Raw genomic sequence first — 16,521 nt, forward strand, 5'->3', positions numbered from 1 at the left:
GACACCAATGTGCTAAGAGGGTTGAAATGCGCAATTCTTCCTCAAAATAACCTAACCTGGAAGCCATATGTACAACCTTCTGCTGTGGAAGGGACGCCAAGTTCTCTTCATATAGTACTAGTTAGGTGAAAGATACATGCGGCATTCTGGAATAAAATTATACTCCTATCAGATTCAGCAGGAGAGAGGATAAGCCTCACTCCTTTTCCAGATTTTTTACTTTTCACCATCACCCAAGAAAATCTCAATAGATTCATTTTGGGAACATAAAAGAGTTAATATTCCCCACTGTCTTAGGGGTATTTTTAGTAGGGGATATCCAAAACAAATCAACACTTAAAACCAGATTGTGCTCTCTGAGTGAGACAACTCCAGAGGGAGAATCTATTTATTCCACTAACAGAAGTTTCCTTTCTACTGTTGCATCACAAGGTCAAAAAAAAAAGCAAAGCTTCCTTTCTTCCCTGCCCCCTTTATTTTTATTTATTTATTTTATTTATTTATTTTTTTTGAGACGGAGTCTCGCTCTGTCGCCCAGGCTGGAGTGCAGTGGCACAATCTCGTCTCACTGCAAGCTCTGCCTCCCAGGTTCACGCCATTCTCCTGCCTCAGCCTCCAGAGTAGCTGGAACTACAGGCGCCCGCCACCGCGCCCGGCTAATTTTTTGTATTTTTAGTAGAGATGGGGTTTCACCGTGTTAGCCAGGATGGTCTCGATCTCCTGACCTCGTGATCCGCTCGCCTCAGCCTCCCAAAGTGCTGGGATTATAGGCATGAGCCACTGCGCCCGGCCCCCTGTCCCCTTTAAGAGACAGTCTTGCTCTGTCACCCAGGCTTGAGTGCAGTGACACCATCATAACTCACTGCAGCCTCAAATTCCTGGCCACAAGCAATCCTCTCACCTCTGCCTCCCTAAGTGCTGGAATTATGGGTGTGAGCCACTGCATCCCACCCAGAAGCTTCCTTTTCATTAAAAGAACATATAATAAAACTGTGCTCGAGGGGAAGGAATGTGGATGGATGACTGTTTCTCCAAAACTGCACCATTGCACTCCACCCTAGGCAACAGAGTGAGACTCTGTCTCAAAAATAAATAAATAAAAAATACACAAACTAGAGGTAAAAAAATACTCTATTATAGTTAAACTGCACTGAAATTTATAAATATAAGACCTTTTATATTCTAGATTGTATAAATGAGGATACATCTGCAAATCTTAGATATAAGATAAACATTGTAATGTATTTAACAAATACTTATTGTGCAATTAATATGTAAAAATAGTATAGCGTTGTAGAAGCTACTGAGTAGGAGACATGGCTTTTACGTAGTTTTTGTACTCAAGGACTTCACCTATCAGTCATTTGGTCTGTCCCCAGACCCTTGAGCCAGCATGAGTGACATGAATCATGGAGTCCCAACTCCTGGTGCTCATAAGAGGTGATTCCATTACCAAGGCTGCTGGAACCCCTGCCCACCAGCTTCCTCAGATAAAAACCTTCCCCAGTGCCATAACCCACATGAAAGAATAGCAAAGCCATGACGCCACTACCCACTCTAGAGGGCCTCAAGGCAAGGAGCTGCTGGCTCCAGACAGCCTCTCTTCTAGAAGGCGGAGCTCCAGAAGAACCAAGCGTCCACCATCCTCCTAAAGACTCTTGGAATCATCCACACTTACTTCTGTTTTCCTCAGTCGTCCCTCCGTCTGTCTTCTCTCACATTTCATTCCCTCACTGCTCTCTGCCTCGTCCCTCCCCTCCCAAGCCCTCTTACTACACCACTTTGGTCTTCCATGACAAATCCACTTTTTCTAATGAGGTTCTGCTCATTCTTAGGGGTTTCATCCAAACATCACTTTCTTTAAGACACCTTTTCTGACCCTGTAAACGAGGTAAGATCTTGCCTGTTAGATGTCTCTGTTACTACTTGCCCTTCTACTTCCCATCACTTATCACACTTTTAACATTACTTGTTCAAGGTCTTTCTCTTCTAGATCATAAACTCTATGAGGGCAGGAATTAAGTCATTCTTACATTGTTATGTCACCAGCATTTAACACGGTAACTGGCACAAAACAGGAATCCAGTAAATATTTATGGAATAAAAGAAGAAAGAAGCGAGCCACGGAGATCCCGCTCTGAACTGCTTTTTTTTTTCTATTTTTTTGTTTTGTTTTGTTTTGAGACAGGGTCTTTCTCTGTCACCCAGGCTGGAGTGCAGTGGCGCAATCTCAGCTCACTGCAGCCTTGATCTCCTATGCTCAAGCAGTCTTTCCAACCCAGCCTCTCGGGTAGCTGGAACTACAGGCATGCACCACCATGCCTGGCTAATTGTTTTTTAACTTTTTTGTAAGACAGGGTTTTACCATATTGTCCAGGCTGGTTTTGAACTCCTGGACTCAAGTGATCCACCTGCCTCAGCCTCCCAACGTGTTGGGATTACAGGTGTGAGCCACTACACCAGGCCTGAACATCGTTTCCAAGAGAAACATCATGATCATATAATGTTGGCTGTACCTCAACTAGAGCATAGGTTATAAAGTGCTCTTGGGTTAGCCTGAATCTTAACAAGGATTACTATCTCGCTATTTCTACAAAAAAAAAAAAAAAAAAGTACTGTGAGTTCCAAACATGCTGATAAACGCGTAAGTTGTCCTTTTCATTCTATAGGCTAGATAGAGCAATAATCCTCCAGACTCAGCTAGTGCTTTTGAATATCTGAACTCCTCTTATATCAATTGTCTAAAATGATTCTCATGACAATTCTCTGCAGTCATTATCCCAACTCAGCATGCCTTTACCTAGCATGCACACTCCAAGCCTTGCACTGGGTTCTGGAGATGCAAAGGAAGGAAGACGTGATTTCTGTTTCCAGGAGTTCACATTCTTTTGTTTTTGCTTTGTTTGTTTGTTTGTTTGTTTTTTGAGACAGAGTTTTGCTTTTGTTGCCCAGGCTGGAGTGCAATGGCTCAATCTCGGCTCACTGCAACCTCCGCCTCCCGGGTTCAAGTGATTCTCCTACCTCAGCCTCCCCAGTAGCTGGGATTACAGGCATGCGCCACCATGCCAGGCTAATTTTGTATTTTTAGTAGAGATGGGGTTTCTCCATGTTGTTGATCAGGCTGGTCTCGAACTCCCGACCTCAGGTGATCCACCTGCCTCAGCCTCCCAAAGTGCTGGGATACAGTCATGAGCCACCGCGCCTGGCCTTTGCTTTGTTTTTTAAAAAATAGGGTCTCCCTGTGTTGCCTAGGCTGGACTTGAACTCCTGGGCTCAAGTAATCCTTGTACCTCAGCCTCTCAAGTAAGGCACACCACCATACCTCACTGTTTTCCCAGTAGCTCACATTCTAAACATACAGGAAGGGTTCTCAACCCCATTTTGCACATGAGTTTAAATGACCTGCTTGAGGTCACACAGTCATGAGTGATGGAACTTGACTGCCATATGCTCATGCCTCCCATCTGGACACCATGTTGTATAGATTAGGAACAATGCAAAGTTTAAATCAAAGCAGTCCCTTCTAAATTTTAGCCGTTTTCAAAAAAAATCATCTTAAATATATCTTATTCTTCTGTGTCTTATGATAAGCCTTGCAATACCCATTTTACTTGAGACAGATGCTGATAAGGGGAGAAGGGAATGGAGGAACGGTTTAGGGCATGTGGCCAAGTAGTGATATTGAAGCCCGGAGGGTAGGCCCTGTGGTAAATGGAAAATCTGCACGGTGCCAACTGAAGCAAGCCCAGCTTCCCTCCTTTTCTCAGGCCTGCAAGGAGCTGGGGCTACACAAGAAACCAACTGAATGGCCCCTGAAGCTTGTTCCTCAACACCGAGCTGTAGGGCCTTGTCTCCTTAAACATCCCCTGTGCTTTCCTCTGGCCAGCTGCTCAGGCCAACTGCCCAAATCATTTCCTTGACGGTTCCTGTATTACCAAACTGCACTGACAACCCTTGAGTAATCTGGGAGGCCTTGCTGAGAGTCCAGAAAGGTCCAGGTGCGGTGGCTGCTTCCTCAGCAGATTTGGCTCCAGCTGTCTGGACTCTAGGGCTTTTGGGTGACTGCAGGGCTTTTGGGTGACTGCAGGGCTTTTGGGTGACTCTAGGGCTTCTGAGTGACTCTAGGGCTTTGGGGTGACTCTAGGGCTTTTGGGTGACTCTAGGGCTTTTGAGTGACTCTAGGGCTTTGGGGTGACTCTAGGGCTTTTTGGTGACTCTAGGGCTTCTGTCAACAGGGTCAGAACTGCCTCAGTGACTCTGAGCAGCCCCTTCCAAGAGACTGTAGAAGAAAAGATCCACTCAAATCTGGAGTAGGAACAAGGAGGTGGTGCACCATGAACAGGAGGATAGCTGACAGAGAGGCAGAGGGAAGAAGAGAACTGAATGAGCCTGGGGCAAGAAAAAGTGGTTGGCGTCATGGCCCTGCCACTCAGCATTATAAGCTCCCTTCAATAGTGGCTTGAAACTGGATCAAAAAGGTCCAGAGACCTCGGGAACTATCTGACTTATTCCCCTACCCCATCTATGCGATGAGCTAGCTATCTGGCCTTATGCACATCACTTAGCTTCTTGGGTCTCAATTTCCTCACTTATGAAAAAGATATCAAAATATCTTGGATGTTTTATATGAGAATTAAGGTGCTTCATTCATTCATTCCATAAATATTTACTGAATGCTCACCATATGCCAGGGATGTTTCCAGGCACTAATGATTCAGCAATAAACAAAACAAACAACAATCCTGAAACGTTTGCCTTTATAAAATTCATATTGTCTATTTCCACTTATTACAATAAACATAATAAGTCAAATATGTGGTTTGTCAGATATTGATGATAGCTTTGGAGAGAAATGAAACAGAGGAACGTGGCTTGCAATTTCACAAAGGCTTGTCAAAAAAAGGCTTGGCTGAGAGGATGGTATCTAAAAAAGAACTAAAGAAGAAGAGACACGTGTGCAAAAGCATTCGCACAATGCCTGGTACAAAAAAGATGGCGTGATTTTTGTGTTGTATTATTATTATCATCAAAATTATTATAATTATTATTCACATTCTTCTTAGTTGCCCAGAAAAGTGGCTTATACAGAACTGACAGAGACAACCCAAAATATTAATATTACTACTATTACTACTAACCACACCATTAAAATTTGTTGAACACGTATTTCTGTTCCCAAGGCACAAGTCATAGAACCTGACTCTAAGAGAGCAACTTTTTCAACTCTTGGCTGTAGAAGAGATTCTCTTAAAATCCTTACTACTTTTTAGATTAAAAAAGTTACATGTTGCAGGTAACTGATTGCATACTTCTCTAGGTTTTTAGTTAATCCTTTTTTCAGTTTTCAAAACTAACGGTGAAAAGGTAATTTGAAGTGTTATAAAGCTAGTTCAATAAATTTTGTTACATCAGAAATCATTTTTCTGATTATGCTGAGTGTGACTTTGGGCATATCTCTTTGCCAACTCCAGACCTTTATTTTTTACTTTATCACTTGTAAAACAAAGTAACTAGACTGTTATCTAGAATTCCCTTATAAGAAAAATTTTCTATGACTAGCATTAATTACTTACTCAATGGAAACAATGACAGCATTCAATTCCTCAGCCATTGCTGTACACAGCTCATCATAATACCTGATTTCTAAAAGACACAAAGGGAACAATCATTACAAAACAGGTCATTTAATACTGTCCACTCATAAATTCTGCTAAGTGTGAATTGTTTTTAGGCTTGGAGCTAATACTAAAAACAAATAATAAAAAGCAAATGTGAACAAATAATAGGGTTACATGTACACATGAAAAATTAAATCTGATTTCTAATAACATGCAACTACTATATAACAGGAAATGCATAGTTTAGTTTTGAATATATTACTATCTAAATATTTATTTCATAACGGACTATATGAAATGCACCAAATTAATCCTGATTTTATAGCTCTTCAAATGTATATATCTTTCTGGAAAAAAAATCACAGCAAATAAGCAGTCTCTTCCTTAGAATCATGCAATTTTAGGCTGGGAGTGGTGGCTCATGCCTGTAATCTCAGCACTTCAGGAGGCTAAGGAAGGAGATCATTTGAGGTCAGAAGTTTGAGACCAGCCTGAGCAACATAGCCAGATGCTACCTCTATAAAAAAATTTTTTTTAATTAGCCAGGCATAGTGGTGCACGCCTGCAGTCCCAGCTGCTTGGGAGGCTGAGGAAGGGGGATTACTTGAGCCCAAGAGTTTGAGGTTACAATGAGCTGTGATAGAGCCACTGTACTCTGGCCTGGGTGACAGAGTGAGATCTTATGTCTAAAAATAATAAATTAATTTTAAAAATTTTGCTCTTTTAACACTTCATTTGCTGCAGTTCAGTAAAGTGATCAATTTGAAGAATATGGTATTTTCTTTAAATGAACACATAAAAAACTAGAATTTTAGGAAGTCTTAGCATTTCTTAGAGGATTCCAAAGGTCTGCAGTAACAGAACCAATTTAATATGTAAGAATTTAATTCTTAGTTGCTCTCAGTAAATTAAGATCTATATTGTGCCAACTGAGAGCCAAATATTTCCTTATCTATAGGGTTTCCAAGGCAGTCTTAGAATCGGAAGCTTAAGAATTACATAGACACCTGTCACCTCCACCTGCTCAAGTTCTTCCTCAGGCAGAAGTGATCAGTCAAAATTATGCAGAAAAGGCCAGCCAGGCTGACTCTTGTAATCCATCCCATTCCTGGCACCCATACTTGCTGTCCTCCAGTACAATGTTTTTCCTGGCAAGCGTCCAATGCTACAGATTCAATCTCTTTCAAGGCAGAAACTCCTTCTTATTCATTTTTGTATCCCTACACCCGAGCACACCTTAGACTGACCAATGGTCCAGACTTGCCCACAACTGTTTGAGCTTTTGCGCTGAAAGACCTGCAGCCCAGCAAACCCCTTGGTCTCAGGCAAACCTACATACTCCTGAACAGCTATTGAAAATGTGAAAAAAAATCACTGAATAAAAGAATAAACAACGCATATGGAATTAAATAAGATTACTAGAAAAAGTCAAACCTTTTGACCTTTGTTGCTTTTAAAAAAAAATCACATAATGATAAAATAAACAAAACAAGTTGCCATTGCTTTTAAACTAAGGGGATGCCAAAAGCTCTGGACTGAAGTTGAGGAAGTAGCTCCATGATCATTTATTAGCAGAGACAAGACCCCGAATTCCGCCTTGGGAGGTTCTCTTCTGGGCGGCTCCGTTTGGCTGCCTGCCATTTTGAATGTGTTCTACTCATAAAAATCATCCAAATCTAAAGAAAATATTCTTGAACTTTGCAAGATTGTTTCCTTTGAATGGTTGCATATATTTTAACCTTTGCTTTCATAAGCAGATAAAATGTTAACATGTGTATTAAGGAATACCTGGTCTATTTCATAGAAATATATCTTCAAAACACAAGTTGGCAAAAGAAGCACAGATAATTCCCCATATGCTTGCCTGGTGAAACTTCAGCTTGTTTTGGTGCAGAAAGCTGTATCAGCACTGCACAATAAGTTAGTCTGTGATTTACATCATAGGAAATATTTTTACAACAGTCTACCTGAATTGACAAACAAACAAGCAAAAAACCTTTACAAAGGATAACATTTAATCTATCACCCAAACCAGGACCCTTCTGAGAGTGAAAAGGGGGCACTAGTAATAATTTTGCTGGGACAACAGGGGTAAACTGGGACCATCCAGGGGAACCAAGATAAATGGTCCCCTTCTTTCCCACTAAGAAAGCCAAACTCAATTACACATCTCCCCCAAGGCCAACCACAACAACAAACCATCTGAAGGTGACCAGGACGTACTTGCACTTGCCAAGGCCCAGCCTCCTCCGTGGATATAAACGACGCTGCGTTTCAGTGGCTCTTCGGGCTTCGGAGGGCCTTCAAACACTCTGACTTCCACACCATCAAAGTCTGTGTCAGTCACCTTCACTCGGGCAGAAGACCACGCGCTTTTTTTGCCAAAAGAAACAATGATAAAATTCAGTGCCAGCAGGTGATGGCTCAGTCCCAGGTAGTGGATCAGGTTACTCTGCAGGGCGAGGGAGGAAATAAAGAGGGAGGGCGCACGTCAACTTGGCATCACCAGAGCTGCCCTCACCAACTGAGTGTCTGAATTCCTACAAGCAGCTGCCACTGGACTGGAGGGCTCATTGAGCCCTTTTAATACAAAAACCAATTGTATTTACCTTTTGCTTTTGGACAAAATATTTTCATACATGAGATCTCCTCAGGTATCATCAGTCCCATTTTATTGAGAAGGCTTAAACAATAACTATGCTTGTTCATTTCATTGGATAAGTGGTAGTTCTGGGACTCAAACCTAAGATTAGGTTTGAATTCCAGGATTCAGTACCTTTTTTTTCTAAATAAGTATATCACAGTTCCAATAACATACTAGGAGTAAAGAAATAATACTTCATTTCAATGCAAATAAAAGAGGAAAATGTTCTATTTACTTTAATTTCTTTAAATTCCTTTGTAACTTATATATTTGAGTGTGTCTTGTTGTTTAATTTCTTTACATTGCTTTGTAACTTCAATATATTTAATTGTATCTTTAAGTGTGTCTTGTCCTTTTGAAAGGAGCGTGTGAGAAAAAAGAAACATGGTCAAGGGAGGCCCTGGCATTTAGAAGCAGCTCAGCTCAGATATAACCAGAAGCTTTTTAGAAATGAGGCAAAGACCACACTGCCTGATGGTCTCTTCCCTTCTGAACCCTCAGGGTATCAAGCTCTGCATTAAGTGTTCGCAGAAAGTTATTTGGTTGCAGAAGGAACATAGCAAGGAGACCTAATTTACCCACCAAGCAAAGACACTTCTGAGTTTATTTCCTTCTCTCCACTTTCGCAAGTTCATCAGGAAGGGGAACAGCTGGAGAGTAACAGTGCTCTTTTGTAGACGATGAAACAGAACACTGGTGATTAATGATCATAAGATCAAGGAAACAATGTTGCTAGCAGAAATCAGGACTATATGATGTCTGCGATGTGGCACCTTACAGCTTCTCAGGCTGTGCACAGGGTACGACGGTACACCTTGAAGAGGGTCCGTGTGTGCTCATCGCCTCAGCCTCTGGGCAAATTCCTGAGCCCTTTACCCCAGTGTCCCAAATAAACATTATAACTGTGTGTGTATATTTTATATATACATACATATATATATACACACACACATATCTATATGTCCTGTCATGAAAAGAGTTAGAAAGCACTATATTATAACAGCATTAGCAAATGTTAATGAAAAACAAAAACAAGAGGCAATTAATCAAACAATGAACAGCTATTTCATTTATTAAATTAAAGGAATTCCTTTAATATTATTCGCTGGCAAGTGTAAGCAGCAGCAGAGCTCATGAATATTAAGAAAATTCAACTTTTACATGTGCCCTGACATCAACTGCCCAATTTACTGAACAAGTTAAAACTGTTCATGTCTTTGATACTAATTTATGCATGTGTACATGCACATATGTGTTCACACATGTACTGCACAGAGGATTCTAACTATCAACTTAAGTTCTTTGGTAAATTGGAAGAAGGCAATTACCATTCGAGTTTTGTGGTAAAATGTTAGTTTAATTTAGAGAATATTGAGAGCTGCCAGGGAATAGCTAAGAATCACTGTATTTCCAAAGTTTCTAGAGTAGATATAATAAACCCTTGTTAACACCATTATCAATTAATAGGGAACATGTAAGCTCCATTCCGCTTGTCACAGGACAGGTAGTTTGACCGGCACGAAACGACGAAATATGAACAAAGAAATGGCAGACCTGGCTCTGTTATATTATGAACTGTACTTTTCTTTTTAATTAAATGAAGACTTTCTTAAACACTTGAGACAAATTACATGAGTTTCTTTAACTATATGAAGCTATAAAACAAGTGAATTGTCTTTATACGACAGATATGAGAAGACTGTACATTTTGTAAGAGAGCCCACCTCGAGTTTCCTTTATGTAATGCATGCTCTGAGTACATGCGGGTTTGACTCAATCTGTTCATACCTTTCCAGAAACATCTCTCCATGTTAGCTTATGTTTTGCTTGCATTCACAGAATACTTGAACAACCATCTGCATTGTTTACAATAGCAACACAGTGGTGTGGGGGTAGAAGTGCTGATTAGAAAAGGGACAATTTGGCTGGGTGCAGTGGCTCATGCCTATAATATCAGCACTTTGGGAGGCCAAGGCAGGCAGATCACCTGAGGTCGGGAGCTCGAGACCAGCCTGGCCAACATGGTGAGACCCCATCTCTACTAAAAATATAAAAATTAGCTGGGGCCGGGTGCGATGGCTCACGCCTGTAATCCCAGCACTTTGGGAGGCCAAGATGGGCGGATCATGAGGTCAGGAGATCGAGACCATCCTGGCTAACATGGTGAAACCCTGTCTCTACTAAAAATACAAAAAAAAAAAAAAAAAAATCAGCCGGGCATGGTGGCGGGCGCCTGTAGTCCCAGCTACTCGGGAGGCTGAGGCAGGAGAATGGCATGAACCCAGGAGGCAGAGCTTGCAGTGAGCCGAGACTGCGCCACTGCACTCCAGCCTGGGCGACAGAGTGAGACTCCGTCTCAAAAAAAAAAAAAAAAAAAAAAAATAGCCAGGCATGGTGGCACATGCCTGTAATCCCAGCTACTCAGGAGGCTGAGGTAAGAGAATCGCTTGAACCCGGGAGGCAGATGTTGCAGTGAGCCGAGATTGTGCCACTGCACTCCAGCCTGGATGACAGAGCGAGACTCTGCCTCAAAAAAAAAAAAAAAAAGGGACAATTTGTTTATGCAGGGTAAAAGACAGGAATATGAAAGGGTAGGTAGATGAGTAGAAAAAGAATTTAGAAAACTGCTACAAGAAAAACTGTGCTAATGTTTACAATTGTATTGATAAATTAGAGTTATACTAGAGCCAATATCAAGACTGTTTGAAAACTTGAAAATTGATATGAACAGTAACCTGTTGTTAATTACTTTTCTTGGTACTATTACAAATAATAGCTATCACTGCCTGAGTGCCTACAGTGAGTGCTAGGGTAGGTTGCTGAATTCTGGCTACTATTCTGTGAGGTAGGTACTATTATCTTGCTTAAGAGAGAAGAGAACAGAAGCTTAGACATTAAGGAGCCAGTACAGAAGCTGGATTTCTAAAACCTTGAGGGGCTGCAGGACTTACAGAATTGCCTAGAAATGCTGGTGTAAATCAGTGTGGGCCATGGAAGCTGCTCTGAGCCCTATCCAGTATGCGATAACATTTGCATGTCTATATGATATCAATGATAAACTCATGAATATTACCTTTTTTTTCCTCAAATATCTTTCCCTTAGTTCTTCACATTACTCCCCTCCTACCATACTGCCCAGAAAATAAATTCAGTAGCCACACCTTTCTATAGTTGTTACTTCTTTGAAGGGCTATGAGAAAAAAAAGCAAAGAAACGGGAGTTCCTTCCTTCCTTTGGATTTTTAAAAGCCTGTATCTTTTGGAGAATCTTTTTTTTTTTTTTGAGGTAGAGTCTCGCTCTGTTACCCAGGATGGAATGCAGTGGCGTGATCTCGGCTCACTGAAACCTCCGCCTCCCAAGTAGCTGAGATTACAGGCATGCACCACCACTCCTGGCTACATTTTGTAGTTTTAGTAGAGACAGGGTTTTGCCACATTGGCAAGGCTGGTTTCGAACTCCTGGCCTCAAGTGATCCACCCACCTCAGCCTCCCAAAATGCTGGGATTACAGGCATGAGCCACCGCACCCGGCCGAGAATCTTTCAAAAAATAGGCATTGATTTAGAAGATTACATGACGAATAAGAAGTCTCCTAGAATAGAAAGTGATTTCCCAGGCTAGATGGTAGAAGAGGGGAAGAGAAAGTGTTGCAGAGGAAATGAGGGCTGTAATGATAAATATCTGGGAGCCAATGAAAAAAGAACCCTGGGGTGCAAAAACTCCCAGATAGGTCTGTGGAATCTGAAGCAGCTGACCTGTGCCTCATACCCAGACAGAACCCTGGAAAGAGGCAAGACCTTAGGGAAGAGTAGATGCAAGGTATGTCTAGAAAGATAATGCCTCAAATGGCCTTAGAGCCCCAGGCTCCAGCTGGTGAGGGAAAAACAGAATGATTCTGTGTGCCCAGTGAAAGCATAAATGTAGCAGGGTCTGCATGAATGTCTTGCAGATGGACCTAAGACAATCTATCTTTTCTCCACAGCCCATTATATGTACCCAAGAGTTCAACAGGAATAGAAATGTGTGCTAATGGATTTGAAAGATCTACTGTCTTACAGATAAGAACAAAGGATATCTCAGGACAAACTGTAAGGATCAAACACCAAGGATCAGGTGGAACAGTGATGTGGGCTGAGGATGAGTGATACCCACATGGCTTCCCCAAACCACAATGCCTCAGCACTGTATAAGATCCTCCAAAACCTAAAAGCAAATAGTGATGAGTGGGAATTCCTAAACTCACTGGGAATAAGTTTCCTACCTAAAGGATGAAGGCTTAAAATATAGATCAAGTTATATTTCCCTGAGCTTATGAAATCAGATTCAGAGTCACACAAGTAACATTCTGGAAGTAATAAAGTTTCCTGAAACCTCTATTTCTTTTTTTTAGACAGAGTCTCACTCTGTTGCCCATACTGGAAAGCAGTGGCATAATCTTGGCTCACTACAACCTTTGCCTCCCTGGTTGAAGCGATTCTCCTGCCTTAGCCTCCCAAATAGCTGGGATTACAGATGCCTACCACCACACCTGGCTAATTTTTGTATTTTTTTTTTTTTTTTAGTAGATACAGGGTTTCACTATGTTGCCCAGGCTGGTCTTGAACTCCTGACCTGAAGTGATCCACCCGTCTTGGCCTCCCAAAGTGTTGGGATTACAGATGTGAGCTACTGCACCCAGCCTCCTGAAACCTCTTTAGAAGGAGCTGGGAAACTCCAGGAGAACACAGAAGCAAGCCAAGTTTTAAGGGCCTAATGGGCTGTAAATTACTCCATCTTGGCTAAAGTAAGCTAGGGCAGTGCTAGAGGTCTTAAAACTTGCCTCCATAACCATTCCAGGATCTAGGGGAAGAATTCTGCCTAATGAGATGGAAGGGGATAAAGGGTACTCATTACACCTCAGTGGAACCAGACAAAGAAATCCGGTGGGGCACTGGCTCCCTACCCAGGTCTGATGGCTGAAGATCAAAGGACAAACAAGAATCAAAGGAAACCAAGCAGAAACTGTGCTCTGTTTATGAATATATAAATTAGTTATGTTTATATATGGGGTTGGTCTCTGTTGACTAAGTCAACATAGAAATTATGAAGTATACCCTATGGGCAGAGAACTTTGTAGGGGAGAAAGAGAATCATCTGAAACTTAGAGTAATAGAGGAGAACCAAGGCTTGCAAATGAATAGCTGATGTTAGTTAGCTAAGCAGTAAGTGGTAAGAAAGGCCTAGATAAAGGGTTGCACAAGCTCAGAGAAGAAAGGAATTACCTCTGTCTGGGGATGAAATCCAGTAAGGTGTCTAGCCGTCAATTACATGTTAGATGATGTCCCATCATAGGTATGGCTAACAAGGAAAAGGGCTGGAACTAAGATGCAAGTATTGGAAAGTGGTTTGTTTTTGTTGTTGTTGTTGTTCTGTTTTTGGTTTTTTTGTTTTTGTTTTTGTTTTTTTTTGAGACAGAGTCTCCCTTTGTTGCCAGGCTGGAGTGCAATGGCGCGATCTTGGCTCACTGCAACCTCCGACTCCCTGGTTCAAGCGATTTTCCTGCCTCAGTCTCCCGAGTAGCTGGGATTACAGGCACATGCCACCACGCCCAGCTAATTTTTGTATTTTTAGTAAAGACAAGGTTTCACTGTGCTGGCTAGGATGGTCTCGATCTCCTGACCTCATGATCCTCCCGCCTTGGCCTCCCAAAGTGCTGGGATTACAGGCGTGAGCCACCGCGCCCGGCCTGGAAAGTGTTTTAACTCAAAACACCTATGGGTAGGTAAGGTATACAAGCAAAATGGAGGCAAGAGGAGCATGGCAATAACAGGTTCAATCTAAAGGAGGCATGCACAGCACAGAAGTCTGCAGCATAGAATCCAGAGCCAGAGCACCTGGGCTAAAATCCCAGCTCCTCACTTACCAGCGCTGGGCTCCTGGGCAAATGACCAAACCTCTCTGTACCTCAATCTCCCATCCACAAAATGGAAGTAATTATACACATGACCTCAAAAGATTGTTGTGAAGACTGAAAACTAAGGCACCTAGAACAGTGCCTGTCACATAAGAAGCCCTTTATGAGTCAGTTATCACTGATATTACACCTCTGCTCCAGAAGATCATTGCGTAAAAAAGTGAGCCCAGCGACAGATATTCCAATGTTTCTAGGGAAGCTGAGACTATCGTTTTTCCTATTATGCACATTTGTTATTAGTTCCACATGGATTATCAAGTCCTGAAATTGTTGCAGGTTAAAAAAGATGTACAACAGTGATCTTTAAAAAGCTTATTTGTATGGTCATATTGAAGGGGAAGGAGGCAGCTGGGGAAGAACCAGCAGCACACTGATAACCCATACACATCAATGACTTCGCATCTGGTCAAGTTTCAACATGAACCAGCAACATTAACACTTAAAGCATCGATTCTAACTCACTACCTGATTCGTTCTTCACATTCGAAGGTTTGTATTCTATGTCAGTGACTCTCCAATTTTTCCACTACGGTCACTTCATTCAGTCCATCAGCTTTTTAATTCTCTTTATATTTTGCTCTAATTGTGCCTATTATAAGAAAAAATCTACAATCTCATGGAACATTTATTTATCTGCACGAAAATATGAGAATTTAATTAAAATATTAATGTTTAATGTTCAATTAAGAGATGGACCTTAAAGTAGAGGTATGGAACCAAGCCTAGGAGAGAAAATACAGAGGCTGTCCAGAGAGACTGGCCGGACGCAGTACCAGCTGAGGTGAATTGAGTTTTAATGAAGTAAAGATTCAGATTCACTCAAGTAACCTGAAAGTAACAAAGTTTCCTGAAACCTCTTTAGAAGTAGCTGGGAAATCCAGGAACACACAGAACTGTGTTAAGGGCCCTGTGGGCTGCAAGTTACCCTGTCTTGGCTAGCTGAAGTAATCTAGAACAGTTCTAGAGGTCTTAAAACTTGCCTCCATAACCATTCCAGGATCTAGGGGAAGAATTCCACCTAAGGAGATGGAAGGGGAATAAGGGTACTCATTACGCCTCAGTGGAACCGGACAGTAAAATCTGGTGGCGCACTGGCTCTGTACCCAGGTAGTTGGTTCATGTTGAAACTTGACCAGATGCTAAGTTATTTATGTGTATGGAGTATCAGTATGCTACTGGTTCTTCCCTAGCCTCCTGCTTTCCCTTTGATACATGATCAGAAGGCTGGAGAAGGAGAGAGAGTTGGGGAAAGGCAAACAGATGTTTCTGGTCACAGGGCGGTGTTCACGCTTTAGTCCTCTGCCCACCGCCCTGACCTAGTAAGAACAGAAAGAGAACCCACAAGGTATCAAAGTCCGCTTTCCTATTCTCAACTAGAATACAAGGTCAAAAACATACCTTCACTTGCTGAGGCCTGGATCTCTACTCCAACCCAACTCTGATCAAAGCACAGGGCTGAGCACCATTTCTGGGAGGATTTAGGCCACATGGTAAATTCCACCAGAGAGGGAAAGTTAATTTGCTCAGGTAAAGTTGAATAAAATAAAAAAATGGAAGCTTCAGAAACACCATCACTTAAAGAGCTGGTGAGCAGGACAGGAAAAACCAATCAATAAAAGACAAAAAAGAACAAGAGAGGGAGTGAGAAAAAGAGAGAAAAGGGACAAATCGTTAGTGTGGCAACAGAAACAAGAAACTGGAGATATTAAGGGGGAAGAGATTTCAAGAAGGCAGGTTGTCAAATGTCTGCAGAGAGGCCAAGTAGGTCATTGGTGTTGGCTATGGGTTCACTGGTGAACCTATTAAGGACAGTTTCATCCAAGATATGGGGCTGAAAATCATATTGTAATGGGTTGCAAAGTGAGCAGGAGTTGAAGAAAGAGAAAGAGTAAATGCAGGCAGATTACGTTCACTGTTTGTAGACATAAGGAAGGCACTAGAACAGTTGGGAGAGACTTGAGCGTGCTTCTTGGGAAAGAGCTTGTCAAGAGAGAGACAAAGTTACAGAGGTAAAAGGAATTGAGTGAATTGAGATCCTAGAGGAAGGAGGACATAGGATCTGGAAAGCAGATGGAAGGGAGAATTCATAACAGGTAATTTATAGACGGCAAGGAGGCAAAGTGAGAAGATATATCTCTAAATAGAATTTGATTTCTGTGGATGTCAGTTCTGTCTTTGTCCTAAAGAAGATAGTGACTTTTTGGCTGGGCGCAGTGGCTCAGGCCTGTAATCCCAGCACTTTGGGAGGCCGAGGCAGGTGCATCATGAGGTCAGGAGATCAAGATCATCCTGGCCAACATGGTGAAA

The 16,521-nt window shown here is 41.9% G+C and overlaps 1 protein-coding gene across 2 annotated transcripts in view; it reads right to left on the bottom strand.

Annotated features, from left to right (window-relative positions):
• The window catches only part of NCEH1 (neutral cholesterol ester hydrolase 1), an 81,340-nt gene that overhangs the window by 9,386 nt on the left and 55,433 nt on the right, over window positions 1–16,521 (bottom strand). The window contains exons 2-3 of one of the 2 annotated variants that reach the window (XM_526382.8): window positions 7,842–8,070; window positions 5,574–5,643 (exon numbers count right to left, since the gene is read on the bottom strand). In XM_526382.8, coding sequence (XP_526382.2) covers window positions 5,574–5,643; window positions 7,842–8,070 — 299 coding nt within the window. The remainder of the gene's footprint in view (window positions 1–5,573; window positions 5,644–7,841; window positions 8,071–16,521) is intronic. The other variant, XM_063807323.1, reaches the window with a different exon arrangement.

Source organism: Pan troglodytes, chromosome 2 (assembly GCF_028858775.2).
Source record: "Pan troglodytes isolate AG18354 chromosome 2, NHGRI_mPanTro3-v2.0_pri, whole genome shotgun sequence".
NCBI classification, from domain to species: domain Eukaryota; kingdom Metazoa; phylum Chordata; class Mammalia; order Primates; family Hominidae; genus Pan; species Pan troglodytes.